At 44.5% G+C, this 19055-nt stretch overlaps 1 protein-coding gene across 1 annotated transcript in view; it reads right to left on the reverse strand.

The window, feature by feature from the left end:
• The window catches only part of LOC127001987 (uncharacterized), a 222671-nt gene that overhangs the window by 116349 nt on the left and 87267 nt on the right, over window positions 1–19055 (reverse strand). The window contains exon 2 of the mRNA XM_050867302.1: window positions 12207–12373. Within this exon, the coding sequence (XP_050723259.1) occupies window positions 12207–12373 (167 nt within the window). The remainder of the gene's footprint in view (window positions 1–12206; window positions 12374–19055) is intronic.

Consider the following 19055-nt stretch of genomic DNA (forward strand, 5'->3'; position numbering starts at 1 on the left):
GACTATGACGACCAGGTGTATAACTATAAGGATGAAATTGCCTGTTAAGAAAGATAGGTCGAGATAAAATACAACAAATAATAGGAGAAGGAAAGATAGAAGCTGCTAGAATGAGGAGGAGAGAGAGAAGTGAGCGGAGGAGAGAAGGAGGAAGAGAAAGAATGTGCTACTTTTATGGACCTGCGCAGAGTTACGAGGCCGCGGTAATGGGTCAGAGGATGCAGGAATTAAAGATAAGGTCAAAAACGAGGTGGAAGTTAGAAGGTAAAGCGGTGAGGAGAAGAAAACACTAGAAAAAAGAATCCCATCTACTCTTTCCCCTTGGGTGCTGCTGCCTCTCTCCTCTCTGCCCTCTCTCCCTCTTTATCCTCTCCTCCTTCGCTTCCTTCCTCCCTCCCTTTGTCTCGTATGAACCTCCTCCCTTTTCAATCCTCTTATGCACACTCCTCTCCCTTATCTTGACATCCTTCCCTTCCCTTTTCCTCCCCTCTTCCCTTTCGCGTCCAACCTTCCCCATCCTTCTCCGTTTCCCCTTTAATCTTCATCCTCTTCTGTCCCTTTCTTTTCTCTTCTTTCCCCATCCACCTCTCTCTCTCAATACCTCCTGCGTCAGTGTCTTTCCTTTCTCTCCTTTCCCCACACGTTCCATATCAACACCGCTTTTTCTTCCCTTACCATCTTCAGGTCTGCTCTCTCCCTCCCCTTCTCCCTCGCCCTCTCCGCTGACGCCACCTCTCCCTCTCCCTCTCCCTCATCGCTTTCCATCTCCCTTTCCGTGTCAAGTCGCGCGTCTCAGTTGATAAAGTCACTTCTCCTTTATCTCAATGTTTCCTGTTAAGTTTTGAGGAAATTCGCCCACGGCACCTGGCTGTTGATGTGTCTCAGGTGTTCAGGTGTTTCAAGTGACCGTTTGAGCCTTTGAAACATTGCCCTTTGTCTTTAAGCTTAAATTTTACTAAAGAGAAGTGCGGCGTTCATTTCCGTGGATTGTTTGTGGGTGTGTTGGTGTGTAGGAAGGTATTTCGAGTCTTTGTCAATTAGAGAGAGAGAGAGAGAGAGAATATATGTGTGTGTGTGTGTGTGTGTGTGTGTGTGTGTGTGTGTGTGTGTGTGTGTGTGTGTGTGTGTGTGTGTGTGTGTGTGTGTGTGTGTGTGTTCCTCTGTGGGATTCTATATTCAGCAAATGCCTGGAGAATATTTCTTTTTTTCTCTCAGTTGATGTTTGAAGCTTAATTGAGCATTTAAAGATGTTAATTATACAAGAATTCTCCTGATTACGAAGGTGGATTTTACTTTTGCTTTTTAATTATCACCATTGTTCTCTTTTCTGTAGTAGTTGTAGTAGTAGTAGTAGTAGTAGTAGTGGTAGTAGTAGTAGTAGTAGTGGTAGTAGTAGTAGATGTAGTATCATTATTATTGCTGTTATTCGCTGCACCCTTACTGTTACTTTACATTCTTTCGTAATTGTATTATATTATGTTTGGCAAGCTAAGAATAGAGAATGCTGCGGGGAAAGTAAGCGTATTAAAACTCACACACACACACACACACACACACACACACACACACACACACACACACACACACACACACACACACACACACACACACACACACACACACACACACACACACACACACACACATACACACACACACGCACATAGTGATTATGTGTAATTGTGCATCAAACGTTGGCTTCATACGATGTGGGATTACAGACATGTCCTGAAGAACTCGTGGGCAAGTGTGTGTGTGTGTGTGTGTGTGTGTGTGTGTGTGTGTGTGTGTGTGTGTGTGTTTGTGTGTGTGTGTGTGAGTGGGCGGGTGGTGTTCAATAATTGTTCAGCTCTCTCTCTCTCTCTCTCTCTCTCTCTCTCTCTCTCTCTCTCTCTCTCTCTCTCTCTCTCTCTCTCTCTCTCTCTCTCTCTCTCTCTCTCTCTCTCTCTCTCTCTCTCTCTCTCTCTCTCTCTCTCTCTCTCTCTCTCTCTCTCTCTCTCTCTCTCTCTCTCTCGTATTACATCGCTTTATCGCACTTATCAATTCATCTTTAAACATCTCCCTTAATGGACAATATTCCTTTGCTTATATCCATTTGTTGTTTCTCTCTTTCGGTGGTGAATGATTTCCGTTGTGGCTTCAATGTGAGTTTCGTATTGCTTTAAAAGATGTGTGTGGGAGAGAGACAGACAGGCTGACAGATAGACAAATAGACGGACTGACAGATAGACAAATAGACGGACAGACAGACAAAGAAAGATACAGACAGACGTGAATATATAGAGTATGAAAGGGAGATAAAAGAAGGAAATAACTCTGGAGAAGTGAAAGGCTCCAGCATTAATAATAAATGTTCTTGAATTATGAGCCAGGTCTCTCTCTCTCTCTCTCTCTCTCTCTCTCTCTCTCTCTCTCTCTCTCTCTCTCTCTCTCTCTCTCTCTCTCTCTCTCTCTCTCTCTCTCTCTCTCTCTCTCTCTCTCTCTCTCTCTCTCTCTCTCTCTCTCTCTCTCTCTCTCTCTCTCTCTCTCTCTCTCTCTCTCTCTCTCTCTCTCTCTCTCTCTCTCTCTCTCTCTCTCTCTCTCTCTCTCTCTCTCTCTCTCTCTCTCTCTCTCTCTCTCTCTTCTTCCTCTAAATGGCTGTGCATCAAACCGAGTGCCCAATTTATCTTTATTTGTTTTATTTAGTGACATTTCCATACGAGACGCGCCGATATTAGAGATTTACAGGCGACGTGATTAAATCGAGAGAAGCGACATTTTTCAAGGTGAGCACGCAAAGGAGGTGGAAGGTAGAGAAGAGAGGAGAGAGATGGTCAGTAAAGGATAAAGGTAAAGGATGATTGGAGGGAAGGGAGAGAGTATGAGAAGAAGGAAGGAAGGATATATAGACGAAGAGATGGATGGGTGAGATGGTAGATGGATGAACGGAGAGAAGGAACGAGGGAAGGAAGAAATATGGAAGGCAAAGGAGTATTAATATATGAAAGCAAGGAAGGAAGGAGGGAGAGGGTTGTGAAAGGACGGGAAGGATGCTGAGTGAATCTATGGAAAGATGACGAGAGCCGAAGGAAGGAACGAATTAGAAAATGAATAACGGTAGGACAAAGACATAAACGCTAAAAAAAACTAAAAAATGAGAAAAAAAAGAACATAGAAGTAAGCAAATGAGAAAGAACACAATAACAGGTAAAAAGAGCGAAGAACACAAGGAAAGAGAAGAAAAAAACTTATTATGTCAAGAAAAGCTGAAAAGAAATTTACTCAAACATTCCAGACGACGAGGAACGAGAGAAATGTGGGAGTGGAGAAAAATGGGGGAAGATGATTGGTGGGCCGAGATAGCAAGGAAGGAAGGAAGAGGGCAATTTCCATAACGATATATAGGAAGGAAGGAAATGAAGAACGAAAGACGAAATAAGGAAGAGGAGAAAAGAGGAGAGCATCGGAAAGAGGAAAAGAGAGAAAGGCACTGCAAGGAAAGTAAGGAGGGAGGAAGGGAGGGAAGGAAGGAGGCAAAAAAGGTATAGGATGACAAAAGAGAAAGAAGGAGAAATAGATCTACACGCAAGCGAGAGAGAGAGAGAGAGAGAGAGAGAGAGAGAGAGAGAGAGAGAGAGAGAGAGAGAGAGAGAGAGAGAGAGAGAGAGAGAGAGAGAGAGAGAGAGAGAGAAGGAAAAAACTGCGGTGTGGAGAAGAGGAAAAAAATAAAGGACTGGATGAGTGGGGGTGGAAAAACCATGAGATGGAAGAGATAAGGATAGAGAGAGAGAGAGAGAGAGAGAGAGAGAGAGAGAGAGAGAGAGAGAGAGCAAACAGGTCGAAAGGAAAGAAAAGAGAGTGAGAGGGAGGGAGAAAGAGTAGATGTTAAGAATGGAAGAATCTTAAGCGAGGTGCGTTCCAGCGATCGGTCTAAGAAATGAAAATCTGTGGCCTCATTCCTGTGGTGATGGTGGTGGTGATGGTGGTGGTGGTGGTGGTGGTATGACGTAGTGGAAGAGTAGATAAAAAGAGGAATAGTATGTGGAAGTGGAAGGAGATGGCGATAGTAGTAGTAGTAATAGTAGTAGCAGTAGTAGAGATGACTTTAGTAGTGTTTGTTGTTGTGAATGGTGGTGGTGGTGGTGGTGGTGAGGACGTTTGTGTAGTTTACATTGTTATTGGTTATGGTGAGGATGGTGCGGAAGGAGAGACCATGTATATTGCTGTAGTTTATATTGTTATTGGTGGTCATGTTGGTGGTGGCGGGGGAGGTATTATTATTACTGTTGGTAGCTGCTGCTGGTGTTGCTGGTGTTGTGGGGGGTGGGGGGGTAGTGGCGGCGGCCGGGACTGGAGTGATGGGTGGGTGTAATATTGTGACATATATATTTTCCAGGCCGTGTTTGCAGTGGTTGTGGTTTGTTTGTGGTGGCGCTGCGTACTCGTAATGGCCGCCGGTATAATATTTCCTTTCTTTACACACACACACACACACACACACACACACACACACACACACACACACACACACACTTTTTTTTATTGGCGTCGTTTTCGATCTCGTTCTCGTTCTTTGGATCCTCGTCGAGATAACTTCTTGAGATCTTGATCCTCCTCCTCCCTTCCACCCCTCCCTCCCCTCCCTCCCTCCCTACCCTCGGCTCCTCTCTCCCCTTATCTTTCCTTTCCTCTCCTTACCGATTTGCCGCTCCCCTTCCCTCTCCTCCTTACCCCTCTTTAACTCCCTTCTCTTTCGTCTTCCTCTCCTTCACTTTTCTTGCTTCCTGCCATTTTCTCTATCCGCGTTCCTCTTCCTTTCCTGCTATATATCTTCCCGCATTTTTTGCCGTTTATCTCCCTTTCCTATTCGCTTTTCCTACCCTTTGGCAATTTCCCCATCTTTAACCCCCTTCTGCTTCCCCCCTCAGCTCCCCTTACTTCCTTCCTGTGCCATTTCTCCACATTTTCTACTCCTCCACCACTGCTATTTCCTTCTACCCACTCTGCGGTCTTCCCTCCTCCCTTCCCTCCCCCTAATTCACCTCATTCCCTTTCCAATTCTCCGAAAAAGGGAAGGAAGATCTCTTGGTCACATAAATAGCTGAGCAAAGAGGGAAGGAACCGTTTCCAGTGATTATAACCTTAAGTGAAATGAACTTGTCTTGAGGGAAAGTATATATGGTACTTAAAACAAGTCAAAAGTTATTTCAAAAAGTCAGTTATTGAGAGAAGCAAAAAACACCGCCTAACACTTACTATTAACTGAGAAAGATAAGCTCACGAAAATATTGAAAGATGAACTCAAGAAAACATGAAAATAACAGGTGCAGGAGTCCATTCCCTTCATATTTGACGAGATTTTTCACTTTACTGGAGAAGAGAAGTTTGCTAATGCATGGGAAGCCGCATTCAAGAAAACATGAGACGAAGACCTGCAGACGGCTCTCCACTTAATGTTTAACTCAGATCCTTTCCTGATTCTTCCCTTACATGGCTCCGCGAATGAAGGACGCGTGCAGCCGTTCAGCGCTCCCACAGACGAACGCGAGGCTGAATGCAGCGGTCTATGCATACATTACTCGCTCATCCATCAGTTATTAAACCTACTGCTATTTTTCCTCCTCCTCAATTAGAATGTTGATAGTTTCGGATAGATCAATCCCGCGAACACACACACACACACACACACACACACACACACACACACACGCACACGCACACACACACAAACAAAAAGAGGGAAAAAAAGTGAAAGATACGACCCTGTTCAATATTTTTTTTCTAGATATTTTGTTAGAGCAAAATTTAGTATGTATGTTTCTGAGTTAGGGACTTTGGAATATCTGAAACTAACTTGGCAGTGTACAGAACAATCCCCAAATTTTGCTGTGACAGTGTGAATGGGCTCCGTGAAGTTTAACTGGTCATGGTTCCCTCAACGCCCTGCAATCCCTCGGCTCAGTTCCCACCTATAAGTGATGTTAGTAGTCGCTTTTCGGGATGGTCGGGGCTGAACCGTACCCTTGTTCCTTACTAACATACTCTTTCTTCCTTACTCTTTAATGTATCCTATTTCTCTGCTCTCCTCCTCCTCCTCCTCCTCCTTCTTCTTCTCTGCCATCTAATTGTACTCTCCTTTACCCGCTCTCCTCCTTTTACTCCTATTCTTCCTTCTTTGCCTTATACATCTCTTTCTCGTCTGCTCTTCCTCTTCCTCCTCCTCCTCTTCCTTCGTTCATGGCTCCTGAGGCTGGTATTGCACCTTGCATTATTTCTCTCTCTATTTCTCCACCTCCGTGTGAGCGATGTGGCACGGGAGAGAAGATGTGAGAGAGAAGGAGGACGCATAAAAGGGGAGAGGAGAAGAAGGGGCAGGAGGGAGAATAGCAATAAACGAAGAAAAGGGAGCAGTGTACAAACGCTGGAACAAATGAACGAGAAAGAAAGATAAACTGATGGAAGTGGAAATAATTTAGGAGGAAGCAAATTGATGAAGACCGAATTAATTGGACACTAGGAGGAGGAGGAAGAGGAGGAGGTGGGGAGGAGGAGGAGGAGTGGTGGTGGGTCAGAGGGTGGGTGTGTGAGTTAAGTGCAATCCTTATGAATTCTTTAATATCGCAGCGGCGTTCGGAAGCGTTTAGGTCGTCTTAACTTAGTCTCAACATAATGAATCCGCCACCTTAACCCTTCCCTCGGCTTACCTCACTTATTTATCTCAGTCCTCCATCGTCCCGTCCTCGCATTTCTTCTTAACTCCACCTCGCCAAGCACTTACTTAACTTCGCTTCGCCTCTCTCTCTTTCGCTCTCTTTCTTTCTCACCCGCTCGCCTGTTTTTTTTTTTCATGTTTTTCCTAATATTTTGTTCACGGTTTCTCTGCGTGGGCTTTCATCATCCACCGTTTTCTTTTATTTTCCTCATTCTAACTAGCACCTCGTTATTTTCTCTTCATTTTGGTCTTTTTTTCCTCACTCATTTTATTGCCTTCTACTTCCTTTCTTCTTTTCTTCTACCTCGCCCACCACTTACCTTCGCTTCGCCTCTTTTTTTCTCTTTCACTCTTTTTTTTTTCTCTCTCTCGCTCCCTCTTCATTTCTCACTGATCCCTTCTTCTAGCCAAGCCTGTTTTTTACATGTTTTTTTCTCGTATTTTCTTCACACTTTTCTCTGCCTGCGCTTTCATCATCCACCGCTTTCCTTTATTTTCCTCCTCCTAACAAGCACTTCATCTTTTCCTCTTCATATTGGCATTTTTTTTCTCATTTTTCCTTCATTGACTAACCCCTCATGTTTTCCCTCTCTTAGCCTTCCCTCGACCTTTCCCAGCCAGGCTTTTCCTCTTCAAAAATATCTTGCTTCTCCCTCTAAAATCCTTCATCTTGCTTACGACTTTCCTCCACCATTTCCTTCAGCTTTTCCTTCCTTCGCCCGCCCTTCTCCTTGCCTGTGAATTCCTTCCGCCATTTCCTTTACCTCCTCCTTCACCTTTCCTTCGCCTTTCCTTCAACCTGTCTACTTTATCGCCGGCAAGGCTTGAAAACAAAGGAAAATGCGTCGTGAACTTCATTGCCATTCGTCTTGCGCTCAAGAAACAAAGAGAAATGTGTTAATGTAGATGTGGGACAGAGAGAGAGCGAGAGACAGGAAAAGAGAGACAGAGATAGATGCATACACATATACAATGGAGGAGAATGGAGAAGAGAAAAAGAGAGACGGAGAAAGAGGTGCATGTTGAAGAGGTAGTGGAAGGCTAGACAAAAAAGAGAAGAAAGAAGAGTTTGAATTGATTACACTGTGTTCATTAGTATCTGCTCGTAATTTGATATACGTAGACAATGTGAATGTCTTTGGACGTAGTGACCTGAAGACTGTTTTACACACATCATCTTCCACTTTCTGAATCACATTAGTAAGCTATCTTTAGACATAAAATGAAGAATAAGCTTGTTTCAGAAATATATAACCTATGACAACTTCGCATTATCATATTTTCTTCCTCGGAGGCGACATTAACTGCAAAGGGAAGTAAGTCAAGTTTTGCCAGTATAATGTTATCCGTTTTCCGATCGTCTGGCTTCATCACAATTGATTTATTTGACGTTAATGTTAAATCGATATATTTTTTCATTGCTGACCGTATGATTTAAGAGACTTTTTTTTGGTCTTATGATCTATGCGTCACTCTAGTGAAACCCGTGAAATGGTTATGAAATGTTAATGCTCTTTGATCAGTGGTTCCCAACCGGTGCCGGTCCGCGGCTTATGATTTGCTGGTCCGCCAAATTGCTTTACAAGTGACTTTTTTGTTTGTTTATGATTTAATATGCTTATATATCGATTTCTAATACCATTTGTAAAACATGAGATATTACGTTTTGGTGTATTGATAAACCTTACAATAGGCACATGAATCTATCACCATGACAGCTAGTCTTTTCCAAGCCTACTGTAGTACTAAGTGGTGTAGTTAGTGTAGTACTTTTCCCTCATGGCGTCCATTTAAAGAACTTAGCCTTTACAATCACTTTGCTTTGTATAATGTGAAACATTACATTATATGGTAGTGTCCGTGGCTTTGAAAAGTTTGGGAATCACTGCTCTTAGACAATCAAACTCTCGGGCCAATTGTTTCTTGCATTTTGAGATTTTAAATCGATATATTTTTTTCATTGCTGACCATATGATTTTCGAGACCCTGCTATTTTTTGTATCCTCAGATTCATGCCCCACTAAAGTGTAATCCGTGAAATGGTTATGAAATATAGATGCTCTTAGACAATCAAGCCCTCGGGCCAATTGTTTCTTGCATATTAGGCCTTCTAATGTTAGGTATTGACATATTGTTGTTGGTATGTGTGTCTATCCAAGCGAGTCACCATTTCAGTCGCGTTGGACGGCGAATCTCATTTGTCTGACCTTTTGTTTCTTGAAAGTTTAATGTCTAATCACCCAGAAATCCTGAGAGCTCAGTTTCAACCGCTTTTTTTGTTTGATGACCGGATTATAAAATTCTCAAGGCGAGGCACAGGTGAAGGTCAGTAAAAGACCGATTGCTGAGTACTGCTGCTTTTCACTGCATATACAAAGGTCAAAAAGGGGAATTTGAAAGTTTTGGCTAACTTAAAAATGTAGATTCCTCTTCGTGCCTACCTATTACTGCTTCTGACCGCTGCGAGTTTAAAGATCAAATGCCAGAGGATGATCAGAAAATAGAGGTTTTGGGTTCAGGAAAGTTCAATCACGGTGAATAAGAATAAAAAAAAACTGTTATTCTTTCTTATTCTTATTCATATTCTTTTTGGTGGAAATCGTGGTATCATTATTAGTAGTATATGTATTGGTATTAGCATCATCAGTGTTGTTGTTCTTATCATTATCATCATCAACGAACACGTAACATCTTGACTGACTTAAATTACGCATCATGATATATACTTTTTCATACGAAGTCGAGGCAGAACGAGGGAAATACAGTAAAGTTAATATTGTTTGCCTCGTCAGACTAAGAGGTCACAGAGGACGCGCGGAGTAGCCAGGCAGGGCGAGGGTTGGGTTAGCCAGGGCCCCCGACACACCCTTTCCCTCTCCTGTTTGTTGTGCAGCCGCGTAATGAGGCCACGATTATACGGATTATCAATGATAGCGAGACCTCTTTTCTTCGTAATTAACCTTAGGGATGAGTGGGGGAGGGAGAGGGGGAAGGAGGAGGAGAAGGACGAGTAGGAAGGAGAGGAGTTAAGTAGGAGACAGAGAAGCAGTAAGAGTAGAAGGAGGAGGAGAAGTAGAAGGTGGAGGTGGAGGGCAAGGGCGAGGAGGAGGAATATAATCTGCTTCATTCAACGCGATTAAGGATTATAATAAAGTGAGTCAAGCGATGAGGTAGGGATTCACCGGAGAAGCGGACCGTATTCAGAACCCGAAGTCTGGAGCGAGTGGAAGCTTGCTCTCCTGTCCAAAAACTAGGACCAAAAAAATCAGCGAATCATGTAACGAAGGTGAATGGATACATGTTACATCAGACCAAATTTTTCTACTTTTTTTATCGAATACGTGGAGATCAAATTGACTGACATAAACTGCCTAAGCGCCCAGTGTTAAAATTCGCTTGTTTTTTTTATAGTAATGGAGGCAGCTCAAGGGCAAAAGAGAAAAGAAAAAGCAAAAAATCTCGTAATACTGAAAAATTAGGTTTAGTCGAAATAGAAAGCTTAGCAAGTAACGTCACAGTAAGGGTTATTATCACCGTTCTTCTTATTCTTTTGAAGTTGTTGAAGTTACGTTGACTGACGGGGCTACACATACACTCTCATTGCTCCACTTTCCCGTGACGTAAAATTACAGGTTGCGTGAGCCAGCTGTCATCGCCGAGGCTTTTGAGGGAGAAATTCGAAGGAATGTGTTTCGAAGGAGTGTGTTATCGTTTATGTATTCCTTTGTCTACTTAAGGATTCTAGGATAAAGGCCAGTCAGATCTCAAAATCCTATATTGGTTTTCAGTTTATAAGAGAGAGAGAGAGAGAGAGAGAGAGAGAGAGAGAGAGAGAGAGAGAGAGAGAGAGAGAGAGAGAGAGAGAGAGAGAGAGAGAGAGAGAGAGAGAGAGAGAGAGAGAGAGAGAGAGAGAGAGAGAGAGAGAGAGAGAGAGAAACAGATTGGCTGGGAGGGGGGGTCAAGGGAGAGAGAGAGAGATAGACATACAGACAGACAGAAAGAGTAGACAGGCATATCCCGACAAACAGACCTAAACAGACAGACATAGACTTTAACAAACAGCCTTAGACACAGACAGCAAGCACAGACAAAGATAAACAGATATACAGATAGATAGATTAGACAAACACACAGCTCTCAACAAACAGGCCTAAACAGACAGACATAGACCTAGACAAACAGACTTAGACAGATAAGCACATACATATAGACAGAGACAGACAGACAGACGGACAGGGGAGCAGGCTGGATGTTGAGTAAAAGAGGAGAGTAAAAATCTCATACTTACGCGCACTTGTCTAGTTACGGATGACGCATAACACTCATTAGGAAATTAAAATACTAATGACAAGAAAAACGCCCGCGAGGATTATTTATTGCGACAGTTAATGGACAGAAAAAAAGGCATTATCGAAAGAGAAAAGAACAAAAATTAGTGAATTTTTGGCTACTACATAATAGGGAGAAGTAATGTGTTCGTGAATGTTGACGAAATTCGCTCTACCGTTTTTTTTTTTTTTTTGTAATCTTTCACGGATCACAGACGCCGCCTTTGTTTTTTTGTTTTTTGTTTTGTTTTTTAATTTGTTTGTCCATTTTTTTTGTACCAGCTTTGTTTTATGTATTTTTTGCTGCGTTTTATCTGTGTGCATGAAAAAAAAACGAGAGTGAAACATGTATTCTTCCATTTGTTCTCTTTGTGTGAGTAGAATGTGTGTGTGTGTGTGTGTGTGTGTGTGTGTGTGTGTGTGTGTATGTGTGTGTGAGGGTGTGAGGGTGTGAGGGTGTGGGGGGGTGCGCGTGGGTGTGTGCAGGAAGGATTTACCAGCCTCGCGTGTGCATTTCCTCGGCTTTCTTCTTAAGCTTCTATTCCCCAGCCGTGTGATTTATTCGACCGTTCCTTCTCTCCAATATATCCGCTCAAGTACTCACTCAAACACACTCGACCGAGCACCCACTCCCATGCGGCGACCCTCACAACCTCACGTACTCGCACTCTGCCTCACACGCACACATTCACTCACTCACTCACTCACTCACACGCTCTCCCACTCGCTAAAACATCACCCATTCATCTTGCCGCCACTGAAATGCATATACTAGCAAAAAAACAATACCCAAACACCCCATGAAGTCAGGAGATTTTTTTTTTTTAATCTATTAGGCCTTGAACTTATAACATCATCACCTTCTTCAAGATAGTAAAAGAACAGAATGGTTAAAGACCTCTCAGAATACAGATGGAATAACAAAGGAAGTAAAAGAAATGAGAACTGAAAAAAACACGAGAAAACTGAAAAAAAATACCAGAGAAGGTAAAAAGAGATAAAGTGTAGCATGAAACGAGGCGAAGAAAGATAGAAAAAATATATCGAATGAATATCTGAACGCGAGGAAGATTGCAATGCATAGAAGAGTAAAGTGGAGGAGTAGGTATAGAAAGAGGAAGAGGAGTTATAGTGGGAAAGAGAGGAGGAATTGGGAGTAAGCGGCAGTGACGGATTCTGGTACTCACCGTCTCGTCTCCAATGAAGTGTGTGTAGCACTTGATGGACGCAGAGCCGCCAACCTGTGCCACCACCTCCGTGTTGTTCTGCTGCTCAGGTGTGATCTCGGCAAGGTTGGCAGCCCTGGGACGCTTGATGTAATCCCGAGACACGTCATGACGCCTCGCAGTAGTGTCTGTGGAGGGACAAGGGAAGGACGTTATGAATTATGACAACAAGAACCATAGGGAGGAGGAGGAGGAGGAGGAGGAGGAGGAAGAAGAGCAGGACCGGAGGAGGAGGATAGGTTATATAAGAGGAGTGATGCATGGACTTCGCTCAAGACACATCTGTACCACCCTTGTCGTGTATGTGTGTGTGTGTGTGTGTGTGTGTGTGTGTGTGTGTGTGTGTGTGTGTGTGTGTGTGTGTGTGTGTGTGTGTGTGTGTTAAAAAATGCTCTTCATTCGTCCCTTCATTCAATCAACGAGATGAGCATTTTCTATATACATTTTCTCTTTCCCTTTACAGGCCCCGGCTTTACCTGCCTCGCCCCTCCCGTCACCACAGGTAAGTGCTGATGGCGCACCTTCCGGATGACATTGATTCTGTTAGCTACTCTATTTTTACCTTACGATATTTCCATTTTACATATCCGGTATTTCAGTTAGCTGCTTTCTCGCTCCTTGTTCCAACCCGGGTAAAGGAACATGTATGATAACTTAAATGGGTGTGTAATGTAACTTCCTCAAGGCGCCCATTTTGTTTCGACCGTTGGCGCCATTAACAGTTGATCTGGTTACTTTTCGAACTATGACGTCACGTTTTTCGTAGCACAGGGTTCGTGTAGACCACCAAAGTTTCGTGTTCGCCCAGATTTCAAGGAGGAAGCTTGTCATCTCTTGTTATCCACATCCACGGTCCTACCACCTTACATAATGCCGGTAAGTTGATGAAACAGACACATTATACATTTGAATAGTTGTAATAACGTTGATATAGGTGCCAATTACGTAAGGTTTTTAGAAATTCGTGTAAATTATTGTGTTAAATAAGGATGCCTCATATGGATCCACAACAGCTTACTGACATTTCATAAGATATATTCTAAAACCATATTTTTTTTTTCTCACCATCCCGCTGTCATGTTCTGCCACAAGGTATGCTGCGAGGAGCCAGTTGTGCCGCCGATCCCAATGTAAATGACGATGACTCTTTGGAGCACGACCACTTTGTTGATCTGTATTTCACACCCGACCCGGCAAACCTGTAAACACTGCAGCAGGAAGAGCCTCACCCTGCGCTCCTGTGTGCTCTGCTGTGCCGGTAAGCTATACTTGTGTTTGAATGCTGACAAGCGTACCTTAAGCCTGCCGCATAACGAAATCTACCAAGCAACAAGTGGAGATTTGTAGTGTGTCAAGTAGTGTTGCTTTAAAGAATCGTTTGTCATAACTTATTTCCCATGATTTTTTGTTGTTGTTGTTGTTTCAATAAAGAAATCATTACATTTGTGTTATTTGTGTTTTTTTACCGTTCATTTCAGCCTTCAAAATTTCAGCCTTTGCGTATTTTTTTATTATGATAGATATTTCCTTTGTACAGGCAAGTGTTATTCTTTACGTTCACTGCACGTGTTCTCTCTCTTTAGACTCCTCTTTATTCCCTCACATTCCGTTTTCTATCTCATTCCTTTTGTACCATTTTTGTCTCGGTCGCCCGCTACTGTGCCCTTTTGTGATGTCGAGGGGATTATGTTTGTCAAGCTTTTCCAATCGACCTTTGCTGCGCCACCCTCGGCTCCTGCCCTGTCCGCCTCGCCTAGTCGGCCGCCCTCGCGACATGACCGAACACGACACACACCACGGCACCAACGCTTTTCTTTTTTTAAATAGCTCTCGCAACCCCCGTCCCGCCATCTCGCATATGACTCTGTATATCATTCCTGAGTGCCTCTTTCCCTTCCCCCCCCCACCTTCCTCTTCCCTCCTCCTCGTCATCGTCCTCCTCCTTCCTCTCCCGTGCTTTTTCCTGGTCTTGGTACTTTCTCTTCTCTCCCGTCTTCTTTGCGACTATCTTTTACCTTCTCTTCCTCAGGTGTATCCTCTTTTTCTCCACTTCCTTCTCCGCATCTTCCCATTCATATTCCCCTTTGTTTCGTCTGCATGTCTCCCCCGTTATCTTTCTTCCGCTCTTCTTTTTCCTTGCTCGTGTCTTCCTTTTCTGCCTCCACTCCCTCTTCCCTGCCTACCAATTCTTGCTTCTACTGCCTCCTTCCTATCTTTTCCCCGTGTACTTTTATGGCTCCAGTCCTTGTCCCATATTCCCTTACCTCGCTTCCTGGGCCTCCTATACCTGTCTCTTGCCTCCTTCCTTCGCCCTCGTTTTTTTTCTTCTTTTCCTTGCCCTTCCTGATGCCTCCCCTCCCTTGCTTCCCTTCTTTTTCCCTTTTTCACTACGGTCTCCAATCATGTCTCCCATCCTCAACCTTGCCTCCCGCCATGCCATGTCCCCTACCTGTGTCCTGACCCCTGCCGCCCGTCATGCCTGTTTACCCACCCCTGCCTCCCCACCGCTTCCTCCCCACCCCTGCCTCCCCATGCCTGCGAGCCTTGTTATCACGAGCACTTCTTTACGAGGCGCGCGGTCCTTCATAGGCCCTGGAGTGAGAAAGTCAATTTGTGAGTCTGTTATCGGAATTTTAAAAGCCTCGTCTTCCCGGCGTCTCCAAACTTGAGATTTTATGCGACCATCGTCAGGGCGAGATGCTACACTTTACCCCTTTTGTGTCCCCTTCCCGTCCCCTTCAATACCCTGACGTTCACTTCCATTTTTTTTCCATAGCCTGAATTTCCACTCCCACCTCTACCAAGGCGAGATGGTATACTCTTTAACTTTACTGTCCCCATTCCGTCACTTCTGCATGCGTACAGTCCCGATCCGTCACCATCAATACCCTTAAGGTTATTTTCATGTCTCTCAGTATCCTCACCCTCACACACACCCCAACCAAGGCGAGATCCAACACTTTATTCCTTTTTCTTTTCCTTTTAGTTCCCCTTTTGCGCTTCCCCGAGCTGCCTGCCATTCCTTTCCATACCCAGAATTTTCCTTCCGCCTTTTTCCTTATCTTTACTCCACTATCCTTTGCCATTTGCCGTCCCTTCAATCTCTTCTCCATTAGTACTTTTTGATATCAGTCGTTCATACCCTTATCTTCTCCTCCGTTCGCCTCCTTTCATTACCTTCCCTCTCCTTTCCCAGTTCCTGTCCCTTCTCTCATAACATCCTCCGGTACCTTTTGTCCCCGGTACCCTCTCCAAACCTCCTCTTTAAGTTTCCCTCGAGCGTGGGTTTCCAGGGACCGTCTTTTCCCTCGGGACGATTCTTCAGCGTCCGGCGGAGGATATGAGCATTCAGAGACTCCTTTTGAAGCACAGTGAAGCAGCAACTCGCAGACGCTCGTATTGAAACTCAGTCGAGCAGTAATTCAACTACACTGAAACTCCGGAGGTTGGGTTAGTTCGCCCCTTTAGAAAGCAGCCAAGAGGTCATTTGTCACTATTGAATCTCGGGCTGCAAACAATGAAGAAACTCCTTCTCACACAGTCATGCCGATTTGCACTAGAGAAAAGTTGTACGCAGGAAATGTTGGTGGTTTGGGTGGTACAGTTGGTGGAGGTGGTGAGGGTGGTGGTGGTGGTGGTGATGAGCTGCGATGTGTGTGAACTCAGCCGCATCATCACTAGCACTCAGCATCACGTCCTCACCTCATCTTACCTCAGCTCACCTCATTTCACTTCACCTCACCTCACCTCCAATCACCTCACCTCACCTAACCTCACCTTACTTCACTTCACATTACTTCAATTCACCTCACCTAACTTCACCTCTCCTCACCTCTTTCGCCCCACTCACGCATGCACGTCACTTCCCTCAGACTCGTCCATAACTCGAAGCGGAAAAATAATTCAAGGAAACAGACTGCTGCTAACAACTAATTTCACCGTTGTGCCTCACCTGATATCACTTTGCTCTCCTAACACGGCGAGGAAGGAGAAAAAGAAGTCGCAAATACCTCACTTACTAATATCGGGGCGACCGTTCCTTCGCTTCGAAAATATAAACTGTTAAAATCGTGAAAACTCTCTCTCTTTGTTTCCCGGAGAACTTCGCAGTCCACGTTGGAAATCGGAAAAATATTGTGTCTCTGTGCGTGTTGGGGGGTTTCGGGGGGCAGTGCTGGTAGGTAAAATGGGGGAAGGGAGGCGGTAAGGAGTGGGGGGCGTCAGGGAAACGGATGGAGGAGGCTGGAGGAGTGATGAGGGCGGGGAGGGGTACAAATTGCTCGGGTGAGGGAGACAGATGCACCGACTCTAGCAGAAAACGTTCCTTGCAACTCCTGACACCAAGACGGATACCGACGCGTCCAGAGGTTAAGGCACGGCGGGGCTCAGGTCTAGAGGGGGGAGCATGAGGGAGAAGGAGATTAGAAAGCAGGCACGGATGGAAAGAAGGATAGGTAGGTCAGAATTCCAGAAAGCAGGCACGAGAAAAACGGTAAAAGCATGAGAGGAAGAGAAATCAGGGAACAGGCGTGAGACAGAAGGAAATAGGCAAGATTGAGCAGAAAGAAAGATCGCAGGCAAGGTGAAACAAGACAGAGAGGGAGTCTTTGTTGCAGGCACCAAGGAGAAGGAAGAATAAGACAAGGAGGGAGTTGATGATAAACGTGGGAAAAACAACACAAACGAGAGGGAGACCAGGTTAAAGAAGGGAGGATAACAACGAACAGAGAAGTAAGAATTTAGATGGGAAGTAAATGGAATGCAATGGGGATCATCCACAAGGGAGGAAAAGGAAGAACGAATAGAAAGGTTGATAAGAGGCAAGGGAAGTATGTCAGACCACAGGCAAAAAGAGGGGAGATCAAAACATGAGATTTGAGGATCATTACAAAGCCTCCGGTAAGTAGAGGAAGAGAAAAGGGGACAGGGGAGGAAGAGAAAAAGAGGGACAGCTCGAGGGTTAAACATGAGGAAAGGAAAGTCAAAGTAGAGGTTAGGAAGAGACTGGTGAAGAGAACAACCGGTGTATGTTAACGTTATGTAAAGGTTAATTTGGATGACCGGGATAAATGCAACGCTAATGAAGGTTCTAAAATTCTACGAAAAGTGGAAGAAAAAAAATATGAAGTGAAAAATAGACGAAGGAAGAGGAAGAGACAAAGGAAGGACAAAAGGAACACAGGAACGGAATGGTGAGTGAGAGAATGGAAAAGAACAAGAGGATGAATGACGGATATAATTTAGGATAGAAGGAAAAAAGGACGGAGTAAGAGGTGAATAAAGGAAATAAGCAACAAAGAGAAGTGATAAAAAGAAACGAAGGGAAAAGAAGGGCAAATAAGGACAGAAAGGAAAGAATATAAGGATTGAGAATGAAATGAAGGCAGTACAGAAGCAACGATATAGAAGGACAGAGAGAGGGAGGACAAAGAAGAGAAGCATGCTGTTCAGAGGGAAGGGAACCACGGCATAGCTCAGCAGCCTCCCGCCTCAGCGTAAAGGTATGCCTCTGAGCAGCTCTTGTGGGACAGCGTCATTAGGGAGGCATAACTCCTCCGGTGCCTCACACATCAACACGACCTCATTCCTGCCTGTCCCTGCCCCACCACCCACAACTCCACCCCAGTAACCCCCCCAGCACCCCTCCACCAGCCCACCCCTCTCCTTTCACCTACTTCACAGCTCCTCCCCAGTAACCTATCCCAGCACCCCGCCTCCAGTCTATTCACCCTAATGCAATACTTCACCAACCTTCTCCCTCCACCTCCCTCGCCCTTTCTCCCCAATAACCTACACCAGCAGCCTTCCATCAGTCCACCCTTCTTCCTTCACCTACCTCACCCCTTCCCCCCGGTAACCTACCCCAGCACACCTCCACCAGTCTTCATCCACCTCAGCCGCTTTCGTTATCACTCTTTCATCCAGCCTCACCCCGTCACCCCAATTGCCTACCTTGTCACCCCTCTTCTTAAACTAGTCTTCATCCACCCCACTGCTTTACCTCATACCCCCCCCCCTCTCTCTCTCCACTAGTCCTTTTCCAACCCAGCAACCTCACTCAACAACCCTCCTTCCCACCCCATCAGTTTTCTTCTCCCCAGTATTCTACCTAACCACCCCTCACCCTCCAACAGCCATTCTTCATCCACCCCAAGAGCCGTTTGCTCCCTAAGTGCTCCTTGATGCAAAATATTGTGGCTAGCAGAACGTGACACTCAGTTTTATGCTTTTGTAATTAAAAAAAGAAAGTTCGTGTGGGGGGGAAAAAAGTTAAAATGCGACTGCCAGTTTTGATAATACTTCACACCTGGAAAAAAAAGTAAAGAAAAAAAACATAACATAACCCGGAAAGGAAGGAAGGACATGTTATTCACTTTGTAGGATATTTACAGGTAAGAGTTTTTGGGGTGAGGTTCGCCTTTAAAATAGAAAAAAAGAAAAAAAGAAAAAAAATTATAAAAACATCACGGGGGGGGGGGGGGGGAACCCGGAAAAGGGAATTCAATGTTTGGCACGAATAATAAAAATAATATAAAACAGGGGAAACTAAATAAAACATAAGGCGCGGAATATAACCTCGGGGCACAGAAATACCTTTACGTGGCGCACATTCTGAATTCCGTGTGACAGCCCTTCGCCTGGATCCGAGAGAGAGAGAGAGAGAGAGAGAGAGAGAGAGAGAGAGAGAGAGAGAGAGAGAGAGAGAGAGAGAGAGTATACCCATCATGCAAACCCTCCCTCGCTGAAATCCTATAACTATGAATGCCTAAAAAAACCGGTTAGCCTTTTAATAAACAACATTTCTACATT

This window comes from Eriocheir sinensis, chromosome 2, assembly GCF_024679095.1.
Source record: "Eriocheir sinensis breed Jianghai 21 chromosome 2, ASM2467909v1, whole genome shotgun sequence".
NCBI classification, from domain to species: Eukaryota; Metazoa; Arthropoda; class Malacostraca; order Decapoda; family Varunidae; genus Eriocheir; species Eriocheir sinensis.